This window comes from Chlamydotis macqueenii, chromosome 1 (genome assembly GCF_036417535.1).
Source record: "Chlamydotis macqueenii isolate bChlMac1 chromosome 1, bChlMac1.mat, whole genome shotgun sequence".
Lineage (NCBI taxonomy): Eukaryota > Metazoa > Chordata > Aves > Otidiformes > Otididae > Chlamydotis > Chlamydotis macqueenii.
In genome coordinates this window covers 83,825,888-83,848,638 of record NC_141556.1, presented here as the reverse complement: position 1 = coordinate 83,848,638, position 22,751 = coordinate 83,825,888, and the positions used below count along the sequence as shown (strand labels likewise).

At 43.8% G+C, this 22,751-nt stretch overlaps 1 protein-coding gene across 1 annotated transcript; it reads left to right on the top strand.

Moving 5' to 3' along the window:
- Positions 1 to 15,942: 15,942 nt before the first annotated feature.
- On the top strand, positions 15,943 to 22,059 carry LOC104487626 (C-type lectin domain family 12 member A-like). Its single transcript, XM_010130653.2, has 5 exons — positions 15,943 to 16,123; positions 18,292 to 18,390; positions 18,958 to 19,101; positions 20,264 to 20,418; positions 21,979 to 22,059. Exons 1-5 carry the CDS (start codon positions 16,033 to 16,035, stop codon positions 22,057 to 22,059), a joined length of 570 nt encoding a protein of 189 aa, XP_010128955.2. The 5' UTR covers positions 15,943 to 16,032.
- Positions 22,060 to 22,751: the final 692 nt, after the last annotated feature.

Here is a 22,751-nt window from a genome sequence, read left to right as displayed (position 1 = left end):
AGTGTGGGGTCCCTCCCACGGGCTACAGTCCTTCACGAAGTGCTCCAGCGTGGGTCATTTTTCCACAGGGTGCAGTCCCTCCGGAACGGCTGCCCCAGTGCAGGCCCTCCACGGGCCACAGCCACCTTCAGGCATTCGCCTGCCCCAGTGTGGGGTCCTCCACGCGCTGCAAGTGGATCTCTGCTCCTCCGTGGGCCTCCATGGGCTGCAGGGGGACAGCCTGCCTCACCATGGTCTTCACCACGGGCTGCAGGGGCATGTCAGCCAGGAGCGGCATTACTCCTCCCCCTCCGTCTTCACTGACCTTGGCATCTGCAGCCGTTCCTCTCACAAGAAATTCTTCATGATCGGCTCAGGCAGACGCCTCTCAGGTTCTCTTCTCATCTCCTCTCCACTTCTTGCAACCAGCCCGGGCCGGGTCGAATCAGGCCCAGACGGCCGCCTGGTGGGAGGCCAGAGAGTGAGGGCTTCAAGGCCCACAAGGCTCACGCCTCTCCCTCTCTGCCCCCTGCTGCAGCATCTTCACATCTTCTTTTTTTTGTTTGTGGTTTTTTTTTAAATGTTTCCCCTTCTTCAATATGTTGTCGCAGAGGCGTTATCAGGGAACATTCTGCCACCAATCGGCTCGGCCCTGGCCAGCGGCGGGTCCACGCTAGGCCCGACCGAGTCCAGTGGAAAAAGGGGAAACTTCTAGCAGCATGCTGCAGAAGTTGCCACCGTAGCCCCTCCCCGCCCCCCCACACCCCCCCCACTAAACAAAACCAACACGTACACTGAATCAAAAAATGTATTACTGTGGCTGGGATTGCTAAACTGCGATCAGGATCAAGAAATAATGGTCACCCTTTTGGAAAGACCAAAAATGCCCCATTTCATTTTTTAATGCATGAAAGGTATAACACAGAGGGCTTTTCCCAGTCACTAACTCTAGCTCTTCCTCTGTCTTACCCCAGCAAATACAGGACTTTGTCCTCTCCCACTTTTCCACGTTGCCCCTGATAATTCTCTGTATAGCTCCCGGATGCTCTTTCATCCAAAACATTTAATCTGCAACCGTGTGCCATTGCTGACCTCTTTCCCTCCCTGCACTCATTTCCTTTCTTCCTTTGCATCCATTTTCTCTCCCTTCACATGCCTTGAAAATGCCTGATGCCATTTACAGCAGATCTGGATGTGCCCCCTCGGAGTCCCTCTGCTCTGTCAAAGCTTGCCTGTGTCCACATCCCCTGTTCACTGCCCAGTCCCACTGCTAATGGTTCTCCCACAGCGCCCCGCAGAGTGGAAACAACCCCTCTTCTTTGGAGGTGCCTGCTTCCTCCTGTCATTCTCATGCTTGAGAAAGAGCGGTGCTCTTACAGAAAGGGGACAAACCTGCGGAGAGGACTGGAAGCCACTGAGCCAACAGGGCCATTACCAGAGGTGTTGTAAGCAGTGACAAGGTCTGGACTTTGCAAGTTTCAGAGTCAGCATCCATTCTCTCCTCCTCTACTCCTGTCTGGCCCTACAGCTAGGAAAATTACCTTCTGATTAAACAAACAGGGAATACGATTCCTTTTACAGACGGAAATTCTAGTGCAGTCATTTAATACACGTGAGTAGGAGTCAAACTAAAGGACATGCTCTCCCGTATCTGTTTCTAATACCGGGTTATCTTGTGCCAAACAAAAGGCCTGATGTGCCACACGGCATTGGAAAAGCTCTTATTCTACCCTTAGACCATAGCACTGGATTTGTCAAGAGCCTTGCACGTGTAGCAGCCCTTGTCTTTCCAGGTATACCTGCTTGTTTTATAAATTCCCCATAGTATCAGTATCTCTAGCAGTATCATTTACACAGTAACAAGAAGTTTGTGGCTCCACAGAGATCATTCCCCAAGTGTCTTAGAGGTATGTTTATGTGCTGCATATTATCTCTGAGGCTTAAAGACCTTGGGAGATGGATGTTCTCTCCCCTGGTCTCCGCTGGAAACCACTTCTGAAACGTGTTAGTCCACGATACACGGAGCACAAGGCCTGATATCCCACACAGCATTGCAAAAGCTTTTATTCCGCCCTTAGAACATAGCGCTGGATTTGGCAAGAGCCTGGCACGTGTAGCAGCCCTTGCCTTTCCAGTGCGGGGCAAGGGCTTCTGCTTTCTTCTCACTTGACAGCGGCAGCGGCACGGGCAGGTACAGCCCTTTGCCTGGGGCGTCTCTTCTCGCTCTTGGTCGTCTTCTTTTTGGAGGCTGAGGCCACACGCCGGCTTTGGGGGACAGCCCTGCCACGGCGCTTGGGCACACGACTTTGCAAGAGCTGCTTGAGCACGGGGCTCTTTTGCACCGCCTTCTCCAAGTGCCATGCAGAAATGCACCGCTGCTTGCTCTTCTTGGAAATCTTGCCAGCCACGTCCATGGTCTTGTGCGTCACCCACTGCAGCACCGCAGCCAGATAGACAGGGGCCCTGGCTCCAAAGCACTCAGCAAAGTGACCACTGCGCAGCTGCCTGTCTACACGGCTCACAGGGAAGATCAGCCCGGACCGGGAGGACCGGGAGGAGCGGCTCTTTTTGACCTTCACTTTGCTGCCTTCGGAGGGGTCCCCAGAACATGTCGCTTCAGGCTCCATCTCCTGCTCCGGCACCACGCAGACCCCCTCTGCTCCGGACATGCTGCTAGCAGTCTTCTCCCTCGGGTCTCTCCACGCTGCGCCTTCCCGTGCCCTGCCTGCCCTGACCACCTGTCCTTGCTTTCCTTGCTGGCCCTCGCTGGTGGTTCCTGTCTCTGGGCTTGGGTTGCTTGCGCTTGTCCTTGGCCAGGCTAGCCAAGCCTTGTCCGGGCAGGATGTCCCCACGTGCTCTGACCAGCACCAACCTCCACTTTGGCTGAGCCCCTTGGAAGAAAGGCTCAGGCTCAGCTCCTGTCCTGCGCAGGCTCTGGCCCTTGGCACACCTGTGCAGCAGGAGCAAGGGCCCTCCTTGGGTGACGGGGACCAATAGGAAAGGTCTTCCTCTGTGACCTCACCTCCTTGCTCGCTGGCTCTGCCCTTTGCGGGTGAGCTGAGGGAGCAGCTCTGCTCCCCAGCTCCGCACCTGTTTTCCATGGCAGAGGGGTTCTCAGCTCTTGGCACTGGCTGGGGTGGGGGGCGCTGCTGCAGGGCCAAGTGCTCGCCTCTCCTCTGCATTATCCTCCCTGGCCCTGCCCTGCGGCAGCTGTCTCTTCAGCCCTTGCCTCTGCCCTCCGACCCAAGCCCACATTGCCACTCTCGGGGAGAGGACTTCCTTTCCCATGTCATGGGATCCCGGAACCACAGGCTACCCAGACATAGGTCCCCCTGGGTCCTTCCCATCAGGGTCTGTCAGCCCAGGAGGGTCATTAGCAAAGACATATTAAGCAGTGACAAAGCCTGCAGTTTGAAAGTGTCAGTGCCAGCACCCGTTCTCCCCTCCTCCATTCCAGACTTGCCCCCTACCTGGAAAAAATACCTGATATTAGTGTCAGGTGTGCGAGAGAAGTATACAGGGGTTCCCCACGTGAGTTAGGTTTCACCAGGTCAGTGACATTGTGTCTGAGAAGTTGCACTTACATGACGCATATTTTCAGAGATCTATGGTGAAGGAAAGGTTTAAAAACAAACCTTTGGGTAAAGGGAACAATACCTCCTCTTCCCAGAATATATCAGCCTTGGGTTTGTTCTTATTTCCTTTGATTTTCATGTAAGCTTCATCAGTTTTATCTTTGTCTGTAGACCTCCATGTCACAAGGTTATTAGGTACGTGGCTTAAACTCCTCTGGAACCTTAGTTGGGCAGCAGGTAAGTAAGAAGCTACAGTAATTCATTATTACTGTTGCAAGTCTTAGAGTTTTTCTCACGTGAAAGACTGTGTGAAATATTTTCAGTCCTTGTATCATTTCAAGGTATAGTGGGAAAAGATCAGCTTTTCTAATGGATTAAGCTGCCATACCATTATTTCATTCTTTTGTTTTACGATCATTCTTTCCAGAGAACTTTTTTGCATAAATGAGAAAAGGAAACAAAATCCTCACAACAGAGTTAATCCTGGTCAATTTTTCTAGTTTTCTAGATGCACATCTTGCGCTCTTCCTGGCTTTTTCCATTGTATACCTGCTTACACTTGCCAGAAATGTCACCATTATGGTAATAATGACTGACTGTACTCTCCCATTTATTTCTTTCCCTCTGTTCCTTCATTTTCATAGATCTGTTATTAGCTAGTCATTGTCCCCAGTGTGTTGGCAAATTTCTGAAAAGAAATCCAGACCATTTCATTTATTCCTTGTCTTATGCAGATGTTTTTCTTCATTGGTTCTTCATGCTCAGTTTGTTTCCTCCTAGTAGCAAGGGGTTATCGTTGCTGTTTTGCAATATCTAGCCTTCAAACACACTCTTACGAACACCAAAGCCTGTACTCACCTGGTGGCCTTTTCAGCACTAAGTGGGTTTGTGCTGTCTCCACGAGAGACATCTTCCATATTTAACTCAAGTTTCTATGGCCATAAGATTAACCTCTTCTTTTGTGACATGGCACTTATGATTGTATGGCTTGCATGAACAGCAGTGGAACTCAATTTTTCATGTTCACTTTTAGCATATGGTTCTATTTGGCTCATTCCTGTTCATGCTGCTTTCTTATGGTTCGTTGTAATCAAAATGCCCTCTGCTGGAAAGAAGCAAAAAGCCTTTCCTAAGTGCTTTTCTCATCTTGTTGTGGTTGCTGGGACACTTTGAATGTGTCTCTATGATATATTCAAGGCCCAAATCCTGATCTAGCTTGGATGAAGACATTTTTCATTCTGTTAGTCATACTATAATGACTCCCTTCTCTGGAGATTATAACTTAAACAAACAAGGACATGCAGCTAGCCCTTAGGAAGACCCTTGGTAGAAAATAGTTTACTGAAAGCACATTCAGGGCTCAGTTAGAGAGCTGTTTAACCCCTTGAGAACTCCTCACCCAATCCAGCAGCTGACTGTGTCATGGAAAGAAAAGGCTGTGATATCAACTGCATCACAGGAGAATCTTGCCTATTCAGTGTGTTCTGCAAATTAAGTGCTCCTCAGGAATCATTCTTATGCAAGAAAACCTTCAGTGAACAGAGGCTGGTAGAAATACAACTTCAGAAATCCATACAGAAGGCCAGCATTTGCAACTCTTCTCCCTAGGCATCTGTTTGAACACATTCTGTTTTCCTTCCACGGGGCCATTTTTGTCTCATCCTAGAATGATGCAATTTCTAGGATGTCCACCTCCTTATGGTTGTTTTTAGGAAGTGATTAGGAGAATGCCAATACCAACAGGCATCGGTATGGTGATACCAGTACGCTTGATCCATCTGTCTCAGATCTTCCCCTGCTAACCACTGAAAGCATCCTGCTCTTTCCAAATCTTCTGACCAAATAAATTGTTTTGGCAGGTGTTCCATGATCAGAACCACATGTTTGCTTTATGATCCTGATTAGATTATAGTAATCCAGGGCATGGATGCCCAGCAGGTACTCTTGGACAGCCCAGGTCGTGAGTTGCATACTTTATTACACCATTCCTTGTCTCTCCCACTCTCTACCACCATCTCCTCCCGTATAAACAACCTGCCCGCTTTTTCTTTTTGATCCCAGTTTTAATGTATCTGATACCTAAACTGAGATTTATTATACTGCTCTCTAGGCAGTTTTGGCCCTATATGGTATTACTCAGAGAACCTAACTATGGCTGGCCTTGCAAAATTCTTGCCACCAGTACCTCCCTCCAGTTATCTGGGCAGTGCAATGATTTCTCACGTAAACTGCCCTTTATCCACCTGAGAAACTCAGCCATTCTTCATGGTGCTATCCGTAACTTCTGTCAACCTCTCACACTGTTACTTGCCATGTCTGGCAATTTCTCATGTCATGGCTTGTAGTTTCCTATGCCTTGGCTGTTTAGCTTAACCTCAGGGCAGGGCACACTCAGTAGTCTACATGTGCCTGCAGCCCCTGCAGTTGCCATGGTGGTATTTCAAACAGAAATGCAGCCCCCCAAAAAACCCCACTCTTAGAAGAGGCAGCAGAGGTCCTGGGCTGAGAGTTCACCACATCAGCAACCTGAGGAGGCAGCAGAGGGAAGGGCTTCTTAGCCTCCTCTGAAACTGGGGTCACAGAATCCTTCCTGATTTCTTCCTGAAAAATGGATTTCCCTGTTTCTCCGCTGCACAAATTCTGCTGGTTTTGGTGTTCTCCTTCATGTATTTGTCTGCTCTCACCAGCGATATCCATATAGTGGTCATAATAAGGGCTGAGTGTTCTCTCCATTTCTCCGTGTACTTCCACTCTGCTCTCTGCTTCTCAGAGACATAGTATACCTTTGTCATTGTCCCCAGTATGCTAGTAAGTTTAGTAAGAAAGCAAAAGGTCCTTTCCTTCATGGGACATGCTATCTAGATGTTTTTTCCCTGGCTTTTGATGCATCAATTGCATGCTCAATCTCATCAACGAGATAGGATCGTTATGCCTCAGTCTGGAGGCCCTTGCAATTACCACGTCACCATAAGCTATAGCTTCTGCCTTTGGCTGGCAACTTTTTCAGCGTGGACTGGATTTCTGTTCTCAGTAGCGGAGCCATGCATTAATTACCTTTCTGCAAGCAGAATAAAACCAACCACTTCCTCTATGATCTGGCACTATTTCTTAAGCTTGTGTGTGCCAGGAACTGTCTAGATGAATTGGCTATTTTTATCATTTGTGTTTTGGCTGCATTTTTCTGCAGCTTGATTCTGCTCTCTTCCCTTCTAACTCCTGACACTGTCCTGAAGATCGAAGATTCCTTCCACTGAGGGAAGGTGGAAAGCCGCCTCCATTTGTGCATCCCACTTTACTGCGGTTATTATGCACTTTGGATGTGCCTCCATCATCTACTTGCAGCTGAAATCCTGGGTATATCCTGAATGAGAATGTTCTAATTTCTGTCACTTACGCAGTGGTAACTCCCCTGCTGAAACCATTGGTGTACAGCCTGTGGAACAAAGATGTGGAAGTAGCTCTCAAAAAAAAAGGTTTCCTATGAAAAACAAGTCTGGCTGGTAGAAATACAGCTTCAGAAATCCATACAGAAGATCAGCATTTGCAACTCTCCTTCCTAGGCATCTGCTTGAACAGACTCCGTTTTCTTTCACAGGGCCATTTTTGTCTCACCCTAGAATGCAGACTTTCTAGGATGTTGTCCTGGTTTCAGCAGGGATGGAGCTAATTTTCCTCTCAGTAGCCAGTGTGTTTTGGATTTCGTGTGTGAAGAATGGTGGTAAAACACCCTGATGATAGGAGTTGTTGTTAATGAGACCAAGGACACTGTCTGGCTTTCCAAGTCTCGCTAATGTGCAGATGCAGGAAGCTGGGAGAAAGACAGACAGAATAATTGACCCAAACTGGCCAAAGAGAGTATTCCATGCCATAAACGTCATGCTCAGTAAATAAGTGAGGGTTGGCCAGGATGGGCATCTGCCTTCCTGGCATCCATATCTCTCTCTTGTTCGTTGGCATCATTCTCTCTACCTTGGTGGCTCCCTTTTCTCGCTCCTTCACTTGCTGCTTGGTTTCGTTTCCGTGGTCGCTGCTCGGGAAGGGCTGTATCGGTCATTGGGACATCAGGTGGTGAGAAAATGTACATTGTTCATTTTGTATATTTTAATATCCTTATATTCTGCTATTATTGTAGTTTTCCTTTGCTATTTTAGTAAATTGTCTTCATCTCAACCCACGAGTTTTCCTTTCTTCCCAATTCTCTCCCCCATCCTGCTGGGGAGGGGGAGGGTGAGCGAGAAACTGTGTGGTAATTCGGGCTACACCATCACAGTCTTTTTGGCGCCCAACGTGAGGCATGAAGGGTTGAGGTAGTGACAGATCTGACCAGAGCGCATTAAAGTTGTTACAAGTGGTCATTGTTTTTATTTAAGAGTCCCTGGTCACAATGTTGTACTACGTGTTCACATGATTGTGTTGTGTAAATCCTCAGTTGCATCACATATTTCCTGTGGTGCTGTTTATAACTTCTTGGAAACGGATCAGAATTCTCATTTTATTGTACTGGGCACTACTGACTTATGATATGATAACATCACTGGTCATGAAATCAGTCTGGTCCTTGTTTTCAGCGTTGCTGGCAACTCCGTACTTTGGGTGCCATTTCACAAGTATTAATAATTGTACTTTTTTCTTTTTCTCCCTGGAGAACCAATCTATGGGGAAGTCAGGGGAGGATATTTTCCCCTACTCTTTTTCCTTCCCTTTTTCCTTCAAGCTAGTCACATCAGCTTTTGAGAACTTCAAATATCCTAGGGATGTGCAAGCCAGCAGGCAGGGGTGGCATGGCATGTGGGAGAATATGGGCAGGTACCTAGAGAACCTCTCACCTCCAATAATCTCGAACTTCACTCCCGAACAACTACGGAATCCTGATGAAGTGACAGAATATTTGAAAGGAAAATGCCATGGCTATTCCAAAGAGGCACAACTTCTCACTTTGTGTTGGGCACTGGCTAGTATCTACCAAACACTGCTCAGCATTATGCAGCACCCTCAGGAAGAAGGGAGGGAAAATCAACCAACAGATACTGTGGCTACTCCAGCCTCTGCAACAGACACTGCAGCTATGCCAACCCCAGCTACCGGCAGTGCAGCTACTCCAGCCCCAGTGACAGGCACTGTGACTGCTCCAACCCCAGCCACCAGCACCGCAGCTGAATCAGAGAATCAACTCATGTCGCTATTGGTCACTCCTAGGCGGAAGAAGAAATCTTGGAAGCGAAAGTCTGTTCGTTTAGTAAGGGATGAGGAAAGACCAGGACCACCACGAGCAGAGGAGGCAGAAAAGGAAGAAATCATAAATGAGACTGAAACTACCTGATCCCTATCCCTGAGTGAGTTGCGAGATATGCAAAAAGATTTCAGTCATCATCCAGGCAAGCACCTTGTCACCTGGCTGCTCCGATGCTGGGATAGTGGGGCCAAGAGCCTGTAATTCCAGGTAAGGAAGGTAAAGAGGAAGGTAAGGAAGCTAAAGAGCTGGGATCTTTTTCTAGGGAAGAGGGCATCGACAAAGCAATTGGAAAAGGTGCACAAGCTCTCAGCCTCTGGAAGTGACTCCAGTCAAGTATGAAGGAAATATATCCTTTCAAGGAAGATGTTACCTCTCACGCAGGCAAGTGGGCCACCATAGAGAGAAGTATGCAGTACCTAAGGGAATTAGCCATGTTGGAAGTCATTTATAGTGACATAGACAGTGAGGAATCACCCAAAGATGCAGATGAAGTCCAGTGCACATGGCTCATGTGGCAGAAGTTTCTACAGAGTGTACCATCATCATATGCCAATTCATTGGCAGTACTGAATTGGAAAGATGGAGAGGGACCAACAGTGGATGAACTGGCTAGTCAGCTCCAGCAATATGAAGAAACTCTCTCTTCCTCCCTCGTCTCGGCTGTGGAGAAACTGTCTCGGGAGTTCCAGCAATTCAAAGAGGATAGGTCCTATTCCCCATCCATACAGACCAGTATTTCAGCTATTAGGTGTAAACATTTCCCTGCTGAAGAGAGACAGTACACGCAGCGAACAAATCTTTGAGGTCCATTCAATATATCAGAGAGTGAAGTCGAAAAAACTGTACAGATGGAAAACCTGCATTTCAGCTAGCCTGAGATTTCAGACCTGAGGTTTCTACCAAGAGTTTGGCAGAAAACAAGGGACTTCAAGGATATCTACGAGTGAGGCAGCTGAAGCTGGGTTCTCCTCACAGCTCTGAAGTGGTGCCTCCTTTCTTTCTGTGTTCCTCAGATCCCCCAGCACTGCTTATTACTACTTCTGGTTTGCTCAAGGAGACCACAAGGTCTCAAAAGGTTCTTGAGTCCCTGCTTTGAGCTGACTCTTTCCAAGGTGCTCCCACTTGCATTCCCATACATGTTATTATAATACCCATATAGTAATGGCTGCCAGGGCCTGCCTGCAACAACATAACATTAGAAAAAGTAATTTTCTTTCACATATGGTCTCATATTCCCCTTTGGGACTGTGCAAGAAGGACACGAAGGTCCCTTTGCTCTTCCAGAATCATTCACCCTCACCATCCCTCACAGCCTGCACCCATCCTTTGGCAGCTGCTTTCAGATCAAGTGCAAAATTGACCTGGAGGCAGGTGCTCTCCATTAAGGCCAGTTGCCCTCTAGTCAGGTTCCTGCTTTCCTTCTCAGCAAGGGCTGCTCTACAGCCTCCCTTTGCAGAGCTTTCTGGCTGCCTCCAGCTGCATGCCTTTGGCCAGCCAGGAGATGCTAGTCCAATACACAGCATAAAAAGCCCCATGTCCTGCCCACAGCAATAAGATGCCATTATAGGACTCTCTGTCTGGGGTCCAGGGAGGGCTGGCAAGTTTGACTGTCCTGAGAGGAGGACATTCATCTTTCATCTGATAGGATGTTTCCTGCCCACATGTCTCATCCTGCCTTCCCTCCTCCAGCCGGTCCTCTGAAGCCCAGGGCAGCTGCTTGCTACAGGGTGCAGCTGGGCTGCAACTTGAAGGACCCCAAAGAGGACCTTCCCGCTGGCAGAACAGGCTGTGGGATTCCAAGAGCAAAAGATGTTTGCTTCAGCTCTGGGGTTCTAGAGTTCAAATACCAAAAAACAGCCGAGGATCCTGAGCAATCCCTCCACAGACTCTTCCCCTCTGGGTCAGTGCCAAGTGTTGCTGTTTCAACAAAACTCTCAACTGACAGGGTGCTCTCTCTCACTGGGCAAGAGGCAGTTGCTATCTCCTGACCTCCCTCTATACACTTTGCTGCCTAAAACCCCGAGGCATGCCCCAGGCACAACACATCATTGCAAGGGCTTTTATTGTACCCTTAGACCATAGCGCTAGATTTGGCAAGAGCCTTGCATGCCGGACAGCCCTTGCATTGACTTGCCAGTGTGGTGCAAGAGTTTCTGCTTTCTTCGCACTTGAAAGTGACACTCCTACGTGCAATCCTTCTTATGGCTGATTGTTTAATATTCCTCTTAATATTCCTCTTCTTGAGAGGTGAGGCAACTAACTTCTTCCTTTGGTGTGCCGCTCCCTTGCAGATGATTATGCCTGCTAGCAGTTTCTTATGTTCAAAGTATCTTTTGACAATCGCCATAGAGAAATATGCTGTTTTGCTTTGCTCTGAAATTTCCTTGTCCATGTTTACAGTCTGAACGCCTGCCTAGAAGCCACCAGTGCATCAATACGCCCTTTTGCTGCCGAGTGTCCTGCCATACTCGGCCTCACTGCTGCTCCTATGAATGAGCATGTGACCTGCACAAGGCAAGCAAGAGCATGTGTTTTGTGAATAGCCATATGCTTCTAGTAATAACTGCTTAGCTCTACCAATAATAACTGTTAATTAATAAAAGGTGTTCTAAATAATGTTGGCTGTGATCTTTGTCTCCCCCAAATATTTTTTTTTTTTTTTTAATGAAGGAAAAGGGAATTTACAACAGAAAAATATCATTTCCCAAAGAAGAGCTGCTAGGGGCTGCAGAAACTCATTGTTCTTCTGAGAAGTATAATATCCTGAAGCCATTTCTTGACTTAAATGACTCAATGCTCAGACAACCAGAAATTTGTCCTATCCTGTTGCACTGAAACATGTGTCAAATACCACTTCTGTTGTTATTTTGTTCTTTTGTTCTGAACTGAATAACATAGACGACAAACAAAATACGACACAATATAAATACTTGTACACTAGGATGTGTGGTAACTTTTTGGAGAAAAAGGAATTCTTGAGAGTTCAAAGGGAAGCAGAATTCCAGACTAGAAAGAAGCAAAAGAAAGAAGAAAAAAATAAAAGGGGGGGGGGGGGGAAGGAAAAAAAAGAAAAAAAAAAGATCAGCATTATCTAATAGGGAAGGGGAGATGTACAAGAGGAAATATCAACTGAACTAGTTAAACAAAGCTGGAAGCCCTCAAACTTTCCAACCATTAAGACCCAGTGTTGATTTCTCAGGCTCAGGTCTCATCAGACCTGTGGCTTCAAGCTATTAGAATCTTGTAAAGTCATAATATGATTTGATCATTTGCAACAAGGTTACTTTAAATTCCACCAGGGTCTGACACTGGCTGAACCAAAGAGCAGCAGGAAGCATGTTCTTGCTCTTCAGCAGTGTTCAGAAATACAGGGCCAGCCTTAGCAGAAAGGGCTGAAACTCTCTCTTTCTACCATTGGTTCTTTTCAATGCCATACGGTAAACCAGAAACAATGGTGGCTCTATTTACTCTAATAAACTCCCCATTTCACTTTGCGGTGCCCTTATGGACAGTGGGAAGCAAAAGAGCTGAGGGCATCCTCTCCTGCTCTTCCCGCTGTGGTCACTGCCTTTGTACAAGATGTCAGATCACACAGATCTAAATTACTCATTCCTCACTCATGTTTAACTCCTCTTTATCTACAAGAGGCCCATCATTTCCCTTTCCAGATGGCATTCTGCCAAACTAAATGAGACAAGATTTTCAGTCTTTCTGCTGTAAGAGAGCACAGGCTTTTTCTGTACTCTAGTTTTTGTTTGTCTTTTCTGTCCAGAGATGCTTTAACCACAAGGGGATTCCAGATGAAGCAGAGCCTGAACACCAGCTTGTCTCTGTTTCTGTTAGGAACACATTTCCCAAAGTTTATCATGCTCACAGGATGCAGTGGTCCATATATATCCTGTGACCAGCTGTCACAGTCATTTCCAGCAGATGAACTTACTATTCCAAACGGTCCTTTTATCTATCAGTCTTCCAAGCTCATGGCTTTCTATTTTGTGCTATTGAACTTTTCTCTGCTGTTGAGTTTTAGGAGAACTGCTTATGCACCATAAGCTTGTTGATCTTATTCACCCTAGCTTGCTGGCCTAAGTATATTCCAGCAGATCTGATACATTTATTTCACTTCCCTAGCTCTTCTGAAGGCACATGTTGCCTCAGTTGCAATATATTATATGCCTAGATGAGAAGCTGTGAGATATAGGGATGCAGCTAATAAGTTCTTCTGGTTTGGGGATACTTTTAATTACCTTGTTTTCTTGTTTTTACTTTTGTAATAGTGGTTTTGTGGTTTAGTTTTTTTAAAAGTGCCTTATAATTAAATGGATCCTTCCCATGATATCTGACTTTGCATGAGTTTTTATGAGTACAATAGAAATTCATGAACTTTATGTATGACTATCAATCTGTATTTTGGGAAAGGCCTGTTCTTCCAAAAGGGAAGATGAAAGGGTAAGATCAGCTTACATGTAGGACTGATTTATAATGGATACTCCCATCTGAAAGCTATTACAGAATTTCATTTAATCTATGTAAGAAATTTTTATTCTAACTTAAAGTTCTAAAATATGAATAAACTAGGTTATAATCCCTTACTTCTGGGCAGGCATTCTTCAACACTCTCCTACAATAATCTTACTTGTCTTTTAACTATCAAGGATACACAATCTAAGATAATTTCATGTCATGTTCTGAATACATGATAGAAACTACATCCAAATGTTTTTACAGATAGCCCTTCTCTTCAGCTATTCCAAACAAACCACATGCTTCTTAAAGTGTGGTGGTCAGAACAATGATGCAGAGTATTCTGGATGTGGCATCACTACTGCTTTATGCACCAGCCCTTAAATTTCACTACCTCTCCTTTAGACACTTCTGATGTAACTGGTATGAGATCTTAATAGGCACAGTATATTCCTAGTTGCTAATCAAATTCACAGGAAATATTATACTCAGGTCCTTCTCTTTTGGATCCCTTTCTGATTCAGAAAGTTCTGCCTACCAGTTCCCATATATGTGACCTTGCCATTTGCAATATTGAATTTCACCCCATTTTTATTTTCCTGTTCCTTTAGACTTTCAGGAGAATGAAATGTAGCTGTATTTGCTCACAACAAATTAGAAGCACTCCATGTTTTAGATTCAGTCAAGAAATCTTTCTGCAATTTACCTTCAGTGCTGCCAACTGGCAAATGATGTTTGTAGCCTTCCAGATCTTCACAACACATTTTAAGATGTAGCACAACAAATGATGTACCGACTAAGTAAACCGCAACAGCTTCTTCCTCTAAGTCCAAAAGTTTGTTGGAATCAGCTGCCTGGATCAAATGTTGAAATTCTCACATTTATGCCATTTTCAAATACTTCAAACAGCCAGAAGGGTCAGTTAAGAAATGGAGAAGAGACAACTTTTCTCAGCTGACAAGTAGTCATGCTACAATAGGATGACTATATAGGTTTTCTATTAGAGCCTTATCTTACTTTCTTCATTTTAGACTTTACGTATGGTTTCTCTCAAATGGTTATAATTTCTCATTCAGTATGTGAACACGCTAAATTTCTTTTGTTAATTTAGACTAGTCATTTTTATTTTAATATTGATATAAAGAATAGTATTTGGTTAATTTTCTCAGTAAAATGCAAAATGAAAGCCTAAGTCTCAGTTATGCAGATCTAAAAGTACAAAGAGGATTAGTTTATATTCCTGCTCATTTTTAGAACACTTTACACTCCTAATATGGAGTAGAATAGTGTACATAAGCCTTACATCCATTAATGTTAATCAGTCAGGTGGCAATGTGCGTGTGTAATCTATTTCTGCTCCATTCATCATTTTTGCTAAATTGCACAAATTGTACCAGAAACATCCTGCTTTCATCATGCGCATTTAAGGTTTCACAACTGTGGAATTATTAAGAAACATCATAAAGAGGGGCTTAAAACTCCTTGGATAGTCTGTTCTCCTGCTCTGATTTTCACTAATGATTGTGTCTGTCTGCCTTTCTGCTCCAGGTAGAATCACTGATATTTTCGCATCAACATAATATTTTGCTCTACAATATCCTGTCTCATGGTCTCAGTTATGCCAGCTATTACAAAATTTGCCCTAGACAAGTCTTTGGTTAATAGCAATAGCTCAGCAAAGCACTACCCTACTAGGATAACAAAGAATTGCTGTTCTCTGGAGAAATGCAGTGACTCAGGGGAGGCACACAGCAGTAGAGCAGGTGGCAAATTTCTCATGAAATGAAACATTAACTCCCTCCTTGGCTAATCAGGTCTCCCTGTTATTTCTTTTCCTCTGTAGTGTTGTTTGTTCACCTCAGAGAAAGGTGATTTCTACAGCTGTGTCCATCTCTACAAGGGAAATATATGAAATGTATTTTCTTGAAGACTCATCTTACTGCACAGTCTCAAAATTCAGGTGTTAGTGGATGCTTATCCTCATGACATAGATCTGGAGAAGAAACGAAAAACAAAGAAAATTATTCCAGAAACTAAAATATTAATGTCAGAAAACTCAGTGGAAGAAAATATCTTCTGAGATGTAGCCTTTGTGAACAGGTCCTTCTAGTTTAGTGACTTAGAGCTCCCAGGCCAAATGATCACTTTGGGAAGATGGCATGGGAGGCAAGAACCAACACCTTGACATATGCTAGCTGAGGTGCCAACCTTGAGCACAAGTGCTTATTTCTTTTGTATAAGAGCACAATTTGCCAGCTTTAAGATGCAAGTTCACCTTCTGGCTTGCTTTCAGCACATTCGGGTAGGAAACAGAAACTAATGTGTGATCACAAATCTGCTGTTGAACACAACTGCCCAAACTGAAGGACAGCCTCAAAGCTGTAAAAACATTGTATTTAATACTGTGTTTCATGCCTGAATCTGATGTAATAGGAGAATAAATGTTGTCTATCCAAAAGAAGAAGAGTTCTAATGAAAAGAGAAGAGTTATATAAGAATGACTGCATTTTCTTCAATAATGGCAGGAAGAAATACATGACAGTCAGGAAGGGTAGAAATTAGATAAAGAGGAAGAAAGAGAATATAGCAACAAGTGAGAGAGGAACCTTTCTTGGCAGTACTCTGATTGCAGAAGCTCAGATGTATTTCGATGTCTCTGCTGCTCCATTTGTGTCTGCCAGTATAAGAAAACCTCACGAAGGGGTAGATTTTCTTCCTAGCTTACTAGCGGCAAACGCTAGATTTTTTTCTACCTTTTTATTCTGACGCTTTTTAACAGCTATGACAGAAGAAGTAACATATGCCAATTTGAAATTTGAAAACAGCCATGAGCTGGCCAATATCACAGAGCCTGAAGATACTAAAGAAAAAGGTGCAGTATCTATGAAGCTTTTATGATTTATTCTAGTTAAAGTAGATGGGATGGGAAATACTTTTAATTATATGTCCAAGGGGCCTTTGTTTGCTTTGTTACTCTCAGAAAAGTTATACTACTTATAAATATGCCCTCGTTTTTGTTGCTGTAATTTTTGCCTGAACTTTTTAGAGTTTGGAAAATATACCTAAAATTGTGGCCGTATTATTTCATAGAAAAGCATGTTACTAAAAGTTATACTAAGGTCCACAAATAGTCCTAATTGACCAAACCTCAAAAGAGTTAACTTGAACTAATTTTTAAAGTGGACAAGTTCCATTTAATTTCTCCATGCATTTTCATTCAAGCTCAGAACTGAATTAGCTTTAACTAGCTCACTTTATTTAACTTCTGAATTTCTAGCCTGAATTAAGGCATTGGTCTTTGAAATGGCTATACCTGTTAAAGGACTGAATGCATTTTACATATTATATTTTAAATACTAATTTCAAATTATTTTTATTTAATTTCTGTTAATTGCTTAAGAGTAGTGGTGAAGATGAGCTCTAGATTTGAGTGGTGCAATTTATGGGAACAAAGATGATAGAAAGTGCTAGCTGTTCGTAGAGTCAGGCTCTGGAGCAGAGATTTCCAGACAAGAGGACAACTTGCTTGTGATTGAGAAGGAATTCTGTGGGGAATTCTGTATCAAAGAGCAGTGATTTCAAGTGCTGTTGCATTTTATGAACATGTTATGTGGTTGAACATGGCTATATTAAGTGATGGTTTTGAACATTGTCAAAATATAACACGGCCTAAAAAAAAAAAGTAAAAATTCTGAACTTTCTTTGTGTTAATGCATATTTCATGATGAGAAAGTACCACTCTGAGAGGGCACAGTACAGTTTGTGCATTACTTCACCATTATCAAATTAAAAAAAAAAACAACACAATGAATAGATATATCAATTTTAGGATCATGGGAGTACTGTACAGGAAGGGGGACCCAGTTAGAGGCCCCTTCAGCTGTGCTACTAGCACAAGCAGTGTGAGGTTACAAAGTACAGTAGAGGGAACTTTTACCTAAATAAATTCTTGAGGCAATACTTTGAATAAAACAGCCAAAGCTAAAACTACTGCTTACTCTTGATTCATATTGCTGCCCAGAAAATATTTTGTATTTGTTTATGAAATCTCACAGTCAAACTACAAAATCTTTGTCTCTTCTCATGTAAAAGCTCCAGAAAGTATGTACTAAAATGTTTTCAGTCTTCAGCTTGAGACTGTGACTTTGTAGGGGTAGGAACAATTTTTTTTTTTGTCCTTTAGCTCCAATTAAGATCAGTCTACTTAGCAGCCTGCCTTAGTGAGTCAAATTTCTACTACTGAAGTTCTCCAGGCACCTAATCTTCAGCCTCAGAGCACATACAGAACCACTATGACCTTAAAAATATCCATATGTCTCCACATTCCCATTCTACTGCATTTACTGGATTAAGTGAAGCTGGTTGCAGCTCTCCACAGCATTCACATAGCGGCAATGTTAATACCGGCCTTAGAATTAGTGCTTCCCTGACAAATGGAATGCTTTTTCTCTTTCCTTCAGTGCATCTTAACCCATGAAATCGTCCAGTTCCTGTAAACAGGATCTCTTTTGGATGACCCACATACTTAAAATTTCCTTTGCGCAGAAAAAGGTTGTTTATTTTTCTCCTAATTGAGTTCTTATTTCTGTATCTAGGCTGTAACCCTTATTACAGAAAAAAATCTCCGTGAATTCCTAGCTAGAAATCTCAAACTGCCATAAAGTAACAGAGGAATACCACAGATACATGCCACATACCACAAGTTACCACAACCATACAAAGCACATTAGTTTTCAACTTTCAGTAATCAACTTTCTAGATTTTGCAATATTGTGTTTTCTTAATATCTTTCTTGCCACAGTTTATGGCCTTTGAAAGGACCAAGGCTGTCCACGTTCTCCACTGAGCCTTTGTGATCTCTCATTCTCTTACTTTGTTTGGGCATCTTTTGCTGTGTGCAGATACTCTGCAGTAGAAATATACAACTGTAAAGTAAAAGCAATTATCTATCAACCAATGCACCTCAATGACGGCTGTGATTTAATGTGTTCACTATTCCCTTCATATCACACCTCCATTTCATGACTGAATTTCTTCTAGGGCCTCCCACTTTGTCCCGCTCTTGCTGGCCAGTAGTCCTGATTTTGTTCACACTGTGTCTGGCATTACTGATGGCACTGGTGACCCTGACAGTTTTATGTAAGTATTAATGCATTTCTGTTTGCTGAAGGGCTCAAGCTAATGAATAACATGAGACTGACATCTCCTTCAGGTGCAATTTCTGGTTCAGCTGAGAGCAGATAAAGCAGGCAAATCAGATATTTTCCTTTGCCACAGCATCTTTGTTCACCTCTCGACGTGATGAGGCTAGAAATGAGCAACATGGAGGAGAGCTGCAAAGGGGTGGAGTAGGAGATTCACTGCTCGATCTGACTGCTGTTATCTGGTCTCCTAAAAACTGTATCCACAATCCTACTGTATTGACTAACAATCAAGTTAATTCCCCTTTGATAATGCTGGATACACATTGGAAATATATGATAAAAAGTGACACTTTAATTTTGTTGTTCACTCACAGCCAAACAATAAGAAATGTACTATGCAAATATTCTCCATCTCAGCAGCCCTTACATGCAACTGTTCGGAGAGGAATAACATTTATTCCAAATGGCTTCTTTATCTCTAATGATCTGCTAAGTCATTCCCTATCTGTGTCCGACCCTTTCTGAAGGACAGCACTGGAAGATGTCTTATTGTGAATTTCAGTTTTCCAGATTCCCAAGGACTACAAGACACAGCTTAGAGAACTCAACATGACAAAGAATGAACTGCATGCAAATTTCTCAAATATGCTGCAAACAATAAGAAATCAGCTGTGCTTGGAAGGGGGAAAGAACCTTAAATATAATGGTAAATTACCAAGTTTGAATGAAATCTTATCTTTCAATGTGGCAGAGAAGGAAATGAGATGTGTCTCCTATGTCTACTCAGATGTGTTTCCTCAGGTGACCTTGTATCTTCTCAGATGTGACCACCTAGAAAGTAGGCAATGAGCATGTCTGCCTCATGCAGCTCCAGCAAAGAGGCATCCAGCCTGGCCACATGTGCGCTGGCGTGGGGCCTGATAGCGGTACCAGGGTTTCAGGATTTAGTTTTCAAAAGAAAAGGGTTCTGTAAGGATGCCTTCTGCACATGTCAGTTCCCATCAGCACTAGTTCAGGGATCTCTGCTACATCCTCATCTGCATCTAATAGACAATTTTACAGTAGTGCCTGAGAATTAAACAGCTTACTGCATTCTGTGAACAGCAGTCCACAAACAGGACAGTGTGCTAGTACTGACCCCACATAAGAAGGAATCTCCTGCAGTCAGAAGTGGTGTGCAGTGAAGCATAGCTAAACCAACCTGAGAGTTTATTCTTTGTTCACTCCTTGTCTCCTGACTGTGCCCAGTGCAGGGCTGTTCCTGAAATCAGTTTGCCACAGCTTGGTTATTTAAATGGCATCTGACAGGAGCCAGCCAGCCAAATACTTCTCTTCAGAAACTATACTCTGAGGAGTAGAAACATCGAGCAAAGGGATCCTATTGTAACTGTTGGGAAAGGGGACTTCATTTGTCCAGATATTGCTCCACAAACAAGCTAACTGTCTAGGTTTCCCTTTTAGTCAATGAAGATAAATTGGCAATGCAAGGACACAGTATGTTTCCTTGCAAAAAAAAAAAAAAAAGACAACTGATACGACAGAGAAAGCATGTGTGAGGCACTTCTACTTCTGCCCATTAAGTAAAGTGGGAATCCAGATGTATTCACTTATGTCACCTTTGCAGACTCCTAAAATTAGACAACACCTGAACTCCTCCTAGTGCTAAAGGGATGTGAGAGATAGGGGAATTATTCTGTTTTCATCTCTTTCATTAGCTGAACGTTCTGGGACCACAGTGGGATTTTGACTGAATGAGGACTATCTCAAACATTCTTAGTCCCTACGGATCTTGTCATCACAGGCCAACAGCTATGTTCTGTGAGGGACAGCCTGGGAACAGAAACAGAGTGACGATTTTCCTTTTCCAGGCCAGAACTGTCTACTCTGCCCTGCAAACTGGAGGTGGGAAGGTGGTGATATGTGCTACTACCACTCTGAGGAACAGAAGTCATGGGAACAGAGTCACCGGTTTTGTTCCTTACAAAACTCTACCCTTCTTGTCATAAAAGAGGCAGTGAAGTTGGTACGGACTCATTTCTCACTCTGTTTAGCATGGGGGAAGTTCCTATATGGCAAGAACAGCTGTGTTACTCTGAGGTCTGGTGGCATAGATTGTGTAAATTAAGGCAGTTCCAGTTCTTCCAATGCACAACAGAGGAGCTATGGATTCAGCAGTTTCCTAGCAGATACTCACCTCACACATAATTTTCTTAAATGGCACATGAGCGGGAGTTTTTCTGCAGTGATCATGTTGTCCTGGGCAGTGCTAAGGCATAGGACTGGTCATGACCACACAAAGCGCTGCCCTTCGAGCGACTGGCAGTCGGAGACAGCCCATCTTGCCTTGGCTTGCTGTGGCTGACTACTTGCTGCGATGACTGGTGAAAGCAGGTTCATGGCTATTTTGTTATGAGCAATGAGTTCATTAATTTAACAAGTATTACAGATCCATACAAGGATTTGGTAAGACAATAGTGTGAAAATCTCTTTTAACTTGGTCACCCCATAGGTGAACCATAGTCCTCCCTGTTTTGTGGAAGTTCTTTCCACAAAAGTTGATCTCATCTTTTCAACCAAAATTTAAACACTTGGCAGCAAGTTGCTGAAATCTGACCTAGTCTTTTAGTAAATTAAAACACTCTGAGGTGAGAATAGAAAATGCCAAATGTAGAGTGAAATAATGCTTTTGCCTCTGAATGCCAGCAGATGTATTGGAAGAATGAAGACAGAAAATATGCCCCAAGAGCTAGCAGTCAGGACTGGATCTGTCTGCTCTCCAGCACTTGACAAACACCAGTTCCCCTCTCACTGAGCTGCAGGGCATAATGTTTCTCCCAGAAGTAAAGGGGAGCAGCTTTATTCTCACCCTCCAAAATTGCTGACAACAAAGATTGTGAGGTGCAGTTTGTTCTAGCTGTCTTAATCACACCATTGAGATGTATGAGGAAGAAGACAAAATGGAGAAGTGCACAGGGAGTGACACTCAGTAGTGAGGGAAGGAGGAGAACAACAGAAAAATTTAATTCAAATCTTCAAAATTTCCCTCAAGCAGCAATGACAAATGCAGCATTTTTCAAGTTTACATTCTTAGATGTTCTACTCAGAGCATTTTTTTAAGAACTGAATATCACTAGATGCTTAACTTTAAGATCTTCTCTACTTGTCATGGTCCAGCTCTTGGGAATAAGTTGATAATGCTAGAGCCAAGTGTGAAAGTTCAACAAACCAAACCCAACAGCTCCCTGCAGAAGCTTCCTTTTTGCTTTTAATAAATGCCAAGGACACAGTAAAGGGGGAGGAAGAATCCAGTGTTTCACTAAGTGTTTAAATCAGGTTGATGAGGGTGACATTGCTTGATCAAAGCTATAAATGTATCTTCTCTCTGATTAAAAATAACTGTTCTGTCATTTCTCTTTTGATATCAGATTTTTTTCTTGTGAGCACAGAACTCCTGACAGGTTAACAATTTATTGTATTTATGTTCTTTAAGTAATTTCCATCAATTCTTTCAACTTCTGAGCCTAAATATTTATTATTAATATCTTCCTGAATATCTGTTTCGAATTGTGCTTATTTTGCATAGGAATTGGTAAAAAAATTTCCTAGACATGTATACTGGATCGGTTCAGGAAAGCACAGAGATACAATGTTCGTGTGCCTTTAGCGCTGCTAGCAAGAAGCCTCCGGAGCAGGCACTTCTCGTGCGGCAACAATCGTGCCTTCTACGATCTTTCATAGCCTCTTTTCCTCCGGGCAGCCAGCTTTAGCTGATGTGAAGTGTTGGTGGGCAAATCATCCAGAGAAGCAAAGAGTTGCAATGCTTCTGGGCCGTTACCAAGAGCGAGTGAAGAGCAGCAAGAGTTTTCCTTGCTGACCCTTTTCACGTGGGAGATTAGCTAGACATTTGCCGTTTTAGTGCCTTGTTTCTTCTGCGCAGCTTGGACAAAGATCATTGCGGCTTTCGCGGTTCAAGTTGTGCAGCGAAGGCAGAAAGCCTCCTCGTCCCGATCCCCGGAACTCTGCGGGAAAGAGCAAGAGAAGAGCCGCGAAAGCTCCGAGTGCAGCCAGCTCGCGTGTGGCGGCGATCATCTGCTGTTCGTCGGTTGGAGGGCGACTTTCTTCTGCGTAGCTGGTTCCAAGTTGACGGTAACTGCCAGCGTGCTAGCTGTGTATGACAGTGAAGAGGCTCGACGTGTGTGTGTCCATAGATCTGCTAGAAAGCACACGTGAAGAGCAGGAAGGGCTTTCAGAGCAGCCGGTTCTCGTGTTGGACAGTCGCCAGACATCCTCACTTTTAGTGCCTCAGCACCCCGGACAGCTTGGAAAACTGATTGTTGCTGCAATCATCCAGTTGTT